General features: G+C 35.4%; 2 protein-coding genes across 2 annotated transcripts; both read left to right on the top strand.

Annotated features, from left to right (window-relative positions):
• The first annotated feature begins 8981 nt into the window (after window positions 1-8981).
• Window positions 8982-9515, top strand: LOC134710522 (craniofacial development protein 2-like). Its single transcript, XM_063570893.1, has one exon. The coding sequence runs from the start codon at window positions 8982-8984 to the stop codon at window positions 9513-9515; it is 534 nt and encodes a 177-aa protein (XP_063426963.1).
• Window positions 9516-11271: 1756 nt separating this feature from the next.
• LOC134710521 (uncharacterized) lies at window positions 11272-11934 on the top strand. The gene has a single exon (XM_063570892.1). The coding sequence runs from the start codon at window positions 11272-11274 to the stop codon at window positions 11932-11934; it is 663 nt and encodes a 220-aa protein (XP_063426962.1).
• Window positions 11935-12138: the final 204 nt, after the last annotated feature.

The raw sequence follows: 12138 nt of genomic DNA, 5'->3' as shown, positions 1-12138 counted from the left end.
TTTAGGGAAATTTTGCTGTTTTTGGTTATTATCTTGAATATTATTACAGATAGAGATAAACTGTAAAAATCAATAATGTTCAGCAAAGTAAGATTAACAAATAAGTCAAATGACCAAAATGGTCAGTTGACCCCTTTAGGAGTTATTGCCCTTTAAAGTCTATTTTTAACCATTTTTCGTAAAATTTATATATCTTTTACAAAAATCTTCTCCTCTGATACTGCTGGGCCAAATTATTCCAAACTTGGCCACAATTATCTTTGGGGTATCTTGTTTAAAAAATGTGTGGCGTGATCTGCCAAACAAACCAAGGTGGCTGCCATGGCTAAAAATAGAACATAGGGGTAAAATGCAGCTTTTGGCTTATAACTCAAAAACCAAAGCATTTAGAGCAAATCTGACAGGGATAAAATTGTTCACCAGGTCAAGATCTATGTGCCCTGAAATTCAGATGAATCAGAGAACCTATTGTTGTGTTGCTGCCCCTGAATTGGTATTTTTAAGGAAATTTTGCTGTTTTTGGTTATTATCTTGAATATAATTATAGATAGAGATAAACTGTAAACAGCAATAATGTTCAGCAAAGTAAGATTTACAAATAAGTCAACATGACCAAAATGGTCAATTGACCCCTAAGGAGTTATTGTCCTTTATAGTCAATTTTAAACAATTTTCATAAAATTTGTAAGTTTTTACTGACATTTTCCACTGAAACTACTTGGCTCAGTTCATTATAGATAGAGATAATTGTAAGCAGCAAGAATGTTCAGTAGAGTAAGATGTACAAACACATCACCATCACCAAAACACAATTTTGTCATGAATCTATCTGCGTCCTTTGTTTAATATTCACATAGACCAAGGTGAGCGACACAGGCTCTTTAGAGCCTCTAGTTTGTTTTCTATTAATTTCATTATTAGCATACATTTAGTGTACATGTATTATGAACATTCCAGTCAGGATCCTGTAATTCAGTGGTTCAGTGATATTTGTTTTTCGTTCATTTTTTGTACATATAAAGGCTGTTAGTTTTCTCATTTGAATTGTTTAACATTGTCATTTCGGGGCCTTTTATATCAGACTATGCAGTTTCGGCTTTTGCTTATTGTTGAAGGCCGTAGGGTGACCTTAAAATGTTAATATCGGTGTCATTTTGGTCTCTTGTGGAGAGCTGTCTCATTGGCATTCATACCACATCTTCTTTTTTTGTAAAACATTTAGTGACTTGAGAATTTCAGAAAAGGTATCAAAAGTCATAGGTAATTTGGGACAGGATAATTGTTTTTCGAGCCTAGCTCCTCCTTTTTCCACAAAAAAATCCTTTTTTTTGTTTGTTCTCTATTAATTTTAATGACACATGAATAATTTTAGCGCTTATCTGTATATAATTAGTTTAGTTTAAACAATATTTTATTCAAATAAATTGAATTAGATTGGGCAACAGGCATAGCCTATGTAAGCCCTCTCCACAAAACAAGGTACAATATATTACATTCAAACAAAGCAACACATGCACAAACATAAAGACAAAACAGAATTAATTTTTCAAAATACCTCTTAGCTGACTGGAATGATGTTTCAAATAGTTAGCTCAGATCAAAAGTATGACTATTTTCAAAATGCTTCAAATGTAAACTCAGAAAAATTAATAAAAAATATACTATGAAAAAAAAAGATTAAGTTTTATAAACTCCAACATTGATTTAGAGGTCTCATATTAAACTAAATGGTCTCCAGTCAGCTATCTAAAATAATAAATTTAATAACTCATTTTTAAAACAACATGTTTGATATCATGTACTTATTTTTACTAAATTATTGCACCTGAAGAAAAACGACAGCGAGTAGTAACCATATTGATACATTAAAGAATTATAATAATATAAAAAGAATTTAGAATGTATATAATGAACTTTCATTAAAAGGGGGGTCGGGACTGGGCGGATTTAAGGCCCCCCTTTTCTGGAAAACAATTATAGGGAATCACTGAAGCATGACCGGAGCGGGCCCCTGCGTATGAATATTTCTGGATCCGCCACTGCGGAGGGACCCTGATCCCAATATCCCGGGCTTAAAAACATAAAATCCTGAGGTTCTGAATTTATTATACAAATTAAATATCTCGACATCCCGAAATTCAAAAAAATAAATCCCGGATCCCGAAATGGTCAATCCTGAAATTTCGATCTTAAAAACACCCGTTCCAGACGACCCGAAAGTGTATTTTCTTTTTATAGTCAATTCTCAGTTTAATAATTGATCCACATGTAGCGATCATTGATTGAGTATTCAGACCCTCTCTATTAAATAAACCCTGTGACTGCCGCGGATAGTAAACTTGAAAATTATATCAGACAGAAAAATACACTTTATTCGTAGTATATGTATTTGTTTCAAAGTAAAAAGAAAAACGCAAACCGAGGTTCTAATTGACTTAAATTTCGTCCAATGACGGATATAAGACAGAAAATACACTGTATTCGTAGTATTGATGTATGTTTAAAGTATACAGAAAAACGCAATCCGGAAGTCTAATCTGACTTAAAATTTCGTCCAATGACAGAAACATATCCGGTCGTCTTTTTTCTCGTTTTTCACCCAAAATAACTCAATCCGAATAATCATATGAATGGATGACAAATGCGATTATGCACTGTACCCCTAGGACACAGAGGCATGATGATTAATTTACTGTGGAAAGAAGAGAAGCGCCTTGAAATGATTAAACTAAGAAGCGACACCCAAAATGAGGTCTTCTCGTTTAATAGTATAGATTGGGTAGTACGAGGGGGCAAATAATTTCTGGGGTAAGCATTCCTTGAGGACGAAAATTGCGTCCGAAAAATGGAAATAAGCCATAATTCGATAAAATACGCATTGGGGGCGCCCACTTTCCGACCCGTTGTCTCGGTAGTTCTTTATGGCTAGGCATTATAGACGCTACTGTTTTGAATAGCTATTGGACAGCACTATGTTACGGACGACATTTTCGGCCTTTAAGAACGCTTACCCCAGAAATTCTTTACCCTCAGTAAAGAATTTCTTGGGTAAGCGTTCTTAAAGGCCGAAAATGTCGTCCGTAACACGGAAAAATATACTATAACACTAGTCATTAAGAAATATCTAGAAAATTGGTTGGAAAGTGGGTGACACTACAGCGTATTTTATTGAATATGCCTTTAATTCCGTGTTTCGAACGATATTTTGGGTCTTTAACAAAAACTTACCCACGAAATAATTTACCAACACGAGGTTTTAATATAGAATAGCTATTCATAATACCTAGCCATTAAGAACTACCAAGACAATTGGCTGGAAAGGGGTGACTCTAGCGCGTATTTTTCGAATTTGGCTTAAATTCCGTGTTTCGAACGATATGTTTTGCCTTTAACAAAGCTTACCCAGAAATAATTTACACTCCCGATATAGTACTATATAATACCTATTCAGTGAAGCAGACTCTCTATTCTCTAGCCACTAAGAACTTTCCAGACTGGTTTGAAAGTTGGTGACCCAGAGCGTATTTTATAGATTTTGACTTTAATACCATGATCTACCATGCTTCGGCCGAAATTGTTGGCCTTTAAGAATGCTTACCCTAGAAATTCTTTACCCTCCTGGTACTATCCAATGGCTATTTATATGCGCACAGTCTATACTCCTTAGTCATAAAGAACTACCGAAACAAAAGGGTCGGAAAGTGGGAATACGATTGCTTTCAAGCAATCTGTATACTTTTACCGTTGACTCATGATACATTCCCTCACGTCATTCGTTTTATTCTTAACATTCAGCAACATCTCAGATTCTTATGATTGTCTTGCTTTTTAAGGTAAAAGCAAGCAATAGGATTGAACATAAACAACTTTCCTGTAATGTTCTTCTCATAATCTTCATGTGTGATATTTGCTTTGACTCATATGCGTGTTTTCAACAACACGGAAAATCAGAATTAAACAGTATTTATAATTTAAATCAGTGTTTTTATAAATTTAGAAACACGTCAGAGGGAATTGCCCAGTTTTGAACACTTGCGAGAGTTCCTCTGAATTCCGATCGATAATTCTATTTCTGTCATAAGAACTGAAGTGGAGTATTTCTATATTTTACCGTTATGAAACTGATAATTAATACTGTACTCTCATATAGAAATGGAGAACCATTCATCATATCATTTCATAAACGTTCTTGTTCCAAATCGCAAGTAGCGGTTTGTTTATTAGCCTGGAAAACCTGGCCCAATCATACTGCGTCGATAACATGTAGCGGAGCTAATCAGTAGCCAGGACCCCAGGCTATTTGTTTATGTATTAATGCGCATGCGTATAGTTTTCCTGATTTCAAGGGGTAACAGATTGAGTGGTTGCTATGGATTTCCCGCTTCGTTGATTAATTTGAAACTCATTGGATTCTTTTAATGTCTGTTTGCTATTGAGGGTTATCGTTGTTGCATAATTTTAAATAATATGCATAATTTAAATTAAAATGAATGAATTCCATATATCGTAAAAGTTACATATAACACCCCTTCAGCCGAAATGGAGTCTTCCATATTATCGTTTCGAGTTGTCTCCCTTCCGAAAGGAGTCATGCCCTCTGACCCAAAGGAAGAGTAAGAAATGGGGTTCCTCCTAAACTTGTCCGCCGTTCTATATATAGCTTCGCACCGAAGGTCAGTGAACACAACAGTGGTCCAGTTTAGGGTTCCTCCTTGAATGACGGTGATAAGATACGGAAGCAAGTTAACTCGTACCACGGTAACTTGTACCTAAAAAGTGAACTTGTACCACTGGGAAGTCGTACCATTCAGAACTAACTCGAACAACTGTAAACTCGAACTTTTAAAACTATATTAAAAAATATGATGTTTTATGGGTTTTTGTTTGTAAACTTAATAAAAATAAAGTTGAATTACTTGAATTTTATACTGGATGTTAATGAAAACAAAAATAAAGAATGTTCTTTAAGCATTATTGTTTTAACTGATCTTTCAAACTAAAAACATAGGCGGATCCAGCCCCCCCCCCCCCCCCCCCCCCCCATTTTCTTCGGAAAAATTTGGTTGTTTATAAAGGGAATCATTGAAGCATGACTGGAGCGGCCCCTCTTAGGTCAGTCAGCGGCGCTATTGCCTCAGTTCTCTATTCACACGAGCAGATAAAAAGCCCATAATCACAAATTGAATGCTATGTTTACAATTGTTGAAAGCCAAGTGCTTTTTTGGCGGGAAAATTCAGTTACATTTCATTGTTATTTATAAACAGTAAAAATAATTTTGGCAATCATTTTGACTAACTGCTAAGATTTATTCATGAAAAATTAATATTTTCTTCGGGTGAAACTCAGTTAATACTTTAATAATCTACATCTGCCACAGTATTTTTTATCCAATAGACAAGGAACATTAGCTACAAATTGTTCATTGTACTTTCAAATTATATACATTTTACAGACTTAAGAGGTATTGAGTGAAAGTAACGTATATCATATATATTCATCATTAAACACCATTTAAATGCATTTAAATAAGTTGGTACGAGTTAGCAGTGGTACGAGTTTGCATTGGTACAAGTTTTTTTTTAGTGGTACGAGTTTACTATGGTACGGGATAATTATAATCCGATAAAACACAATAAGTACATGGCTCATACACTTGTAACCGGGATTGGCTGTTTTTAAAGTTGAATGACTATTCAGATTATTACATTTTGCATGTGCAGTTGAATTAATTTTGAAAATAATACTATCCAGCTGTACCAGGGTTGCCAAAAATGCTTGAGACTCATGCATGTTCATGCTTTTTTGCGGCAGTATCCTTGGATCTATTTTTTTCCTCTTTGATCTTTTCAATTTTGGCCAAATCTCCCGCATTTGCTTAATGAAAATTTGGCAGAACTGCTATACATGTGTCAATGAAAACTATGGCAATCGTATCCCTCAGAGCATTATTTCCGTGTTTTAAACGAAATTTTGGGCCTTTATGATAATTTACCCCAGAAATTCTTCACTATCCCGATGTCTTACTATATATAATAAAAGCATTGAATAAAAGTCTAAAATCCCTAGACATAAAGAACTACATAGACAATTGGTTTGAAAGTTAGTGTCCCCTGAGACGATTTGGCTTTAATTCCTAGTCTCGGCCGAAATGTTCGGCCTATAAGAACGCTTACCCAAAAAAATCTGTACCCTCCCGTTGTAGTGTTATCCAGTACCCGTCTATTAGAGCCGAGTTTCTAATCCCTAGCAATAAAAAATATAAAAAATTACAAAAACAATGCCGGAGTCGGAAAGTGGGTACCCCAATGTTTATTTTATAGAATCTGTTTTTTTACGTGTTTCGAACGAAATTTTGGGCCTTTAAGAAAGCTTTCACAAGAAATTGTTAAACATACATAAATACGAATCATATCTGAGACTGTTAAAATATATAACTCTATGTGAATCTTCACGATTTTTCTAATTGTAAATGCTAGTTATAAATTTGTGAAGATGAGATAGGAATTTGAAAACTAAAGTTAGAAATGCGAATTGGATATAAAAAAACTTTATATTTATTTTTATCTATTTTTTTAAACAAAACAATTCAAAAACCATGATTTTAAATAAAAATAAAATTGTCATCCAAGTATTTTTTTCGAACTTTTTTTTTTTTTGGCTGTGAAATTTGGGGATTTGGAAATAATGATATATTAGAAAGGGTTCATTTGAAATTTTGTAAACTTCTACTACATCTTAAATCTTCTACCCCGAATTGTGTTATATATGGAGAATTAGGACGTTATCCTATTAGTTTAGATATCAAGGTTCGCATGATTTCATACTGGGCGAAACTGATTTTTAGCAAACCCAGTAAATTATCAGCAATTGCATACAAATTAATGTTTAGTTTATATCATGGAAATAATGTTAAACTTTATTGGATGAAATGTATAGAATTTATCCTTAATGAAACTGGTTTATCTTATGTATGGTTATCTCAAACTTGTGTAAATGAAATTTGGTTAAAGACTGTTGTAAGAACATCTCTCCAAGATCAATTTAAACAAACATGGTACTCAGATATTCAAACGAGCTCAAAAACATTAAATTATCGCCCTTTTAAGGAACTTTTCGGATTCGAAAAGTATTTAGACATTTTGGAACCCCGTGATATTTATACTTTGTGTCAATTTAGACTCATTAACCACAGATTACCTATAGAAAGTGGAAGATGGAAAAAAATTCAGAGAGATAAAAGAATATGCGAACTATGTGACTTAAAAGATCTTGGAGATGAATTCCACTATGTAATGAAGTGTAAATTTATGGCTATAGAAAGACAAAAGTATATCGCTAAAAAGTATATTGATTATCCAAATATAATTAAATTTAAGGAAATAATGAATATGAAAAAACAATCATATTTAAAAAAGCTATGTACATTTATAAGGCATATTAATTCATGTGTGTGTTCTCCTGGCTAAACTCAACTTATACATGTATTTGTAAATAGTGTAAATATTATGTTTTCTCTAATTTATAACTGTGTTATTTATAACATGTAACTTCTGTATACCATTGTATTTACGAAGGTTTGTCAGAATAAAGATATATATATTTCTCTAATTCTATGGAAATTTATCCCTTTTCGAACCCATTGTATAAAAAAATTTAATCAACGTGTGGTTGCTGGTGATCTCAGTAGATCATTGGATGATTTTAAGGGTCATGACCTTTTTGGCTGACTGGATGAACCAAAATATGATAACAGGTGTTAATGAAATTGACAACTTCGTGCAATGTGAAAGGCACTCGAAGGGGATTTTCGGTAAACAAAAAAAGAAAATGTCTTTTTAATCATTAGAGAAACAGATTCTTACATAGTTACTCGTGGATTATCGGATTTATCCAATCTCGATAGTTAAATTATAAATTTTAAAGTACTCGCCGAGGCGGCTCGAACTTTAAAATTGATAATTTAACTATCTCGATTGGATAAATCCAATAATCCACTGGTATCAATGTAAGAATCTATATATATATATAACGCAATTGCAGGATGAGAATTGCTGGATATTTATAGCTTGACACTTTTCGAAATAAAAGATTTGCGGAAATCAATAGAAATTGGCTTTCACTCAAAGCGGAGTATATTGTAGTCTATTTCTTTCTTTTTATTCTTCCCCATTTACTGTTCCATTATTTGCACGAATAGACACAAATTATAAATTCAAATTCAAATTCAAATATTTATTGTCATATAAACTTTAAACATTAAGTTTTTGACATACAAAATATTATAAACAATATAACTATATTTCACACATATATACACAATCATTCATTTACAGTAAATATTCCAGTGTCCCTGTCCTCAGTGTATTGGTGTGTTTGTACATAGGATGGTGATATGCGTCTAGTGTGGTGTGGTCATAGACTTAACATCCACCATTAGCTAGTCCACTTTGTGGACGAAAAGAGAGCCGAGTGCGTCAGCCTCTCCTGCTGGTACAAAGCCTCTACACCATCAAGACTTGCAATTTCTCCTCGCGGTAATACACGGATACTGGGGTCCAGTATCTCAGGCTAATTTGCAAGGGATCTCAGAGCAGCAAGGGCCTTAGAGATGCAGAGTGCAGGCCCACCGGCGTGTGGACACGCCCTGGCTCTCATCAACCTTGCCCCAGCTATGGGTTAAATGCCCCACTGCCTTGTGGGTAACTTGGGAATAGTCGAAGGCTATGGAAGTTAATCCAAACAGAAAATCCGGGTAGATGGAACTCGTTAGCAACAGCAATCGTCTAAGGGATGGAAAACCCCTACAGAACAACCTGCCCCTTCACGTAGAAAGTTTAGCTTAGGGCCAACACCCCTAACTTGTAAAAAATATTACGTTACAGAAACGACTACAGAAGAAAACCCTCTTACTCGTCAACGGCTTGAGATAGAGGTAACCACAAAATCAAAACCACGAGGACAACATATGACGCGAAGGCCGATGAAGTTGTTATCACCTAAGTATCCAACTAAAATTGGGACTTGGAATGTACGAACACTGTATCAAAGTGGAAAGAGCTTGCAGACAGCCAAAGAAATGGACAGATACAGTATTGAAATTTTAGGACTCAGTGAAGTAAGATGGAATACATCTGGCATGACAACGTTAAACACTGGTCATACCATCATCCACTCTGGTAACAAAAACGCCACTGACACTCATGACAAAGGTGTTGGATGTATGCTTACTAAAAAGGCAAAGCAGTCTCTCTTAGAATGGAATCATGTGTCTTCTAGAATAATCACTGCCAGGTTTGACACAAAATTTCAGAAAACAACCATAATCCAGGTTTACTCACCAACAAATAATGCAGACGAAGAAGAGAAAGATGACTTTTACAACTCTCTGCAGACCACTGCAAATTCTGTGCCTAAACGAGACATCCTCATGCTACTAGGAGACCTCAATGCAAAAGTGGGTAAGGACAGGAAAGGAGAGATAGAGAAATGGGACCAAATGGAATCGGTGAAATGAACGAGAACGGTGAAATCTTTGCTGATTTTTGTGCTGTAAACAGTCTAGTAATAGGTGGTACACTCTTCCCCTATAAAAACTGCCACAAAGTTACTTGGGTTTCGCCGATTGGAGTGACAGAAAATCAGATAGACCATATTGCTATATCCCAAAGATGGAGGTCATCTCTACAAGATGTACGAAACAAGAGAGGAGCAGATATAGCATCAGATCACCACCTAATCATTGCAAAGATACAACTAAAACTACTTTCAACAAAAAAAGCAAAATCCAGGAGGAAGAAATTTAATGTTGATCTTTTCAAAGACCCTAAAGCTGTTCAAGACTACCACATTCTGCTGCAAAACAAATTTGGTGTACTTGAAAATCTACATGATGAAGAAACTAGCATCAACACAGCATGGGAAATGACCAGAGATTCTATTGTTCTAGCATGTGAAGAAACTGTCGGCTATCTCCAACAAAACCGCAAGCAATGGATGTCAGAAAATACCTGGAAAATTGTCAACGAAAGAAGACAAGTGAAAGAAAAAGTTCTAACTGCTATAACTAGACAGCAGAAAAAGCAGACACAAGAACAGTACAACAATAAAGATAAAGAGGTGAAGAAAAGTTGCAAACAAGATAAAAGGAACTTTGTAGAACAACTAGCCAAAGAAGCAGAAGCCGCCTGTAGCAAGGGAGACACCAAAACCCTATACAACATTACAAAGCAATTAAGCGGTAAACCACCAACTTCAGATACACCTATCAAAGATAAAAACAAAAATACCTCACTAAACTGGAAGATAAACTTGAAAGGTGGAAAGAACATTTCGAGCAGGTTCTCAACAGGCCCCCACCTACAGATCCACCTGAATTACAAAATGGTCCAATATTAAACATCAAAACCAGCAAAATAACAAAAACTGAAATCAACAAAGCTATCAAAAGTCTAAAAAATGGAAAAGCAGGCGGCATTGATAACATACCACCAGAAGCTATAAAAGTCTTGGATGATACACCTGTCCTTAGCCTGTTACAACTTCTAAATAAGATATGGGAAGAAGAAGAAATACCAGATGATTGGAGTAAAGGACTTTTGGTAAAAATCCCTAAGAAAGGTTACAAGTCACTTTGCAAAAACTGGAGAGGTATCATTTTATTGTCCGTACCTAGTAAACTGCTCTGCAGCACCATCCTTAGCAGAATGAAAAATGAAGTGGACAAGATACTTATAGATGAACAAGCTGGCTTTAGACAAGAAAGATCATGTGTAGACCAAATAGCCACATTGAGAATTATTACTAGTATCGAACAGACAATAGAATGGCAGACGACACTTTACCTAAATTTTGTAGATTTCCAGAGAGCTTTTGATAGCATTGACCATCAGGTTTTATGGGACATTCTGGCACACTATGGAATCCCGCAAAAGTTCATCAAAATGATAAAACTGCTTTACGACCAATTTTCCTGTCGAGTTATACATGGTGGAACTATGACCGAATCATTCCCTGTTACAACTGGGGTACGTCAAGGTTGTCTTCTCTCTCCTCTCTTTTTCCTAATAGTAGTTAACTGGGTTGGTAAATCAGCCTACAAAGATCCAAAAGGCATTGGATGGACCCTCACAACACGACTTGAAGATCTCGAATTTGCTGATGACATCTGTGCACTATCCCATCGCTTTCAAGATGCACAACATCAGACCAAAAGTCTTGAAACAGTAGCAAAACAAACAGGCCTATACATCAACGCACAGAAAACTAAATAAATGAGGCTAAATACAAACCAGCAAGATTGTCTTAAGATCGGCGACTCTACTGTTGAAGATGTTCAACAATTCACCTATCTGGGAAGTATTGTCAGTACAACAGGAGGCACAGACGAAGACATATCGGCAAGAAAAAAGAAAGCACAACAGGTATTTTCCATGCTTAAACCTGTTTGGAGGAGTAATGCTTTAAGAACTAGCACTAAGTTAAGGATATTTACCACCAATGTCAAATCTGTACTCTTATACGGATCAGAAACCTGGAGAGAAACAGCTGCATCCATCAAATCTATCCAGACTTTTGTCAATAAATGTTTGAGAAACATCCTCAACATCAGATGGCCAAACAAAATATCCAACAATGAGCTATGGAGAAGAACCAAACAACAGCCAACAACCCAGACCATAAGAGCAAGAAAGTGGAAGTGGATCGGGCATACCCTAAGAAAGAAAGACACGCACATTACCAAGCAAGCCCTAGAATGGAACCCCCAAGGACATCGAAAAAGGGGAAGGCCAAAAAACACCTGGCGCAGGGGACTAACAACCCGGCTGAGTAAAATTGGGATGACCAGGAAAGAAACAAAACGAATAGCCATGGACAGGAAGAAATGGAGAGAAACTGTAGTCGCCCTATGTCCCCCTTGGGACGAAGTGGATTAAGTCAAGTTAAGTCAAGTCCTGTCCTCAGTGCTAATGACCTTTTGATGTCAATTTATTTACTTGTGATGGTGTTGATGGATTGAGTATAAAAATCAACTTTTCTTGATCAGATAAATCTTTAACAGAAAAAATAAAATACAAATTGTTAAAAAAGTTATTTCTTAGTTCCATATTTAATTTACAATGTAATATAAAATGTTTTTC

The sequence above is a fragment of the Mytilus trossulus genome, chromosome 3, assembly GCF_036588685.1.
Source record: "Mytilus trossulus isolate FHL-02 chromosome 3, PNRI_Mtr1.1.1.hap1, whole genome shotgun sequence".
NCBI classification, from domain to species: domain Eukaryota; kingdom Metazoa; phylum Mollusca; class Bivalvia; order Mytilida; family Mytilidae; genus Mytilus; species Mytilus trossulus.
This window is presented reverse-complemented; position numbering and strand designations above follow the sequence as displayed.

Bases quoted from the DNA above. Each gene is read 5' to 3' on its own strand.
- LOC134710522 (XM_063570893.1), top strand. From the start codon at position 8,982: ATGAAGTTGTTATCACCTAAGTATCCAACTAAAATTGGGACTTGGAAT.
- LOC134710521 (XM_063570892.1), top strand. From the start codon at position 11,272: ATGAGGCTAAATACAAACCAGCAAGATTGTCTTAAGATCGGCGACTCT.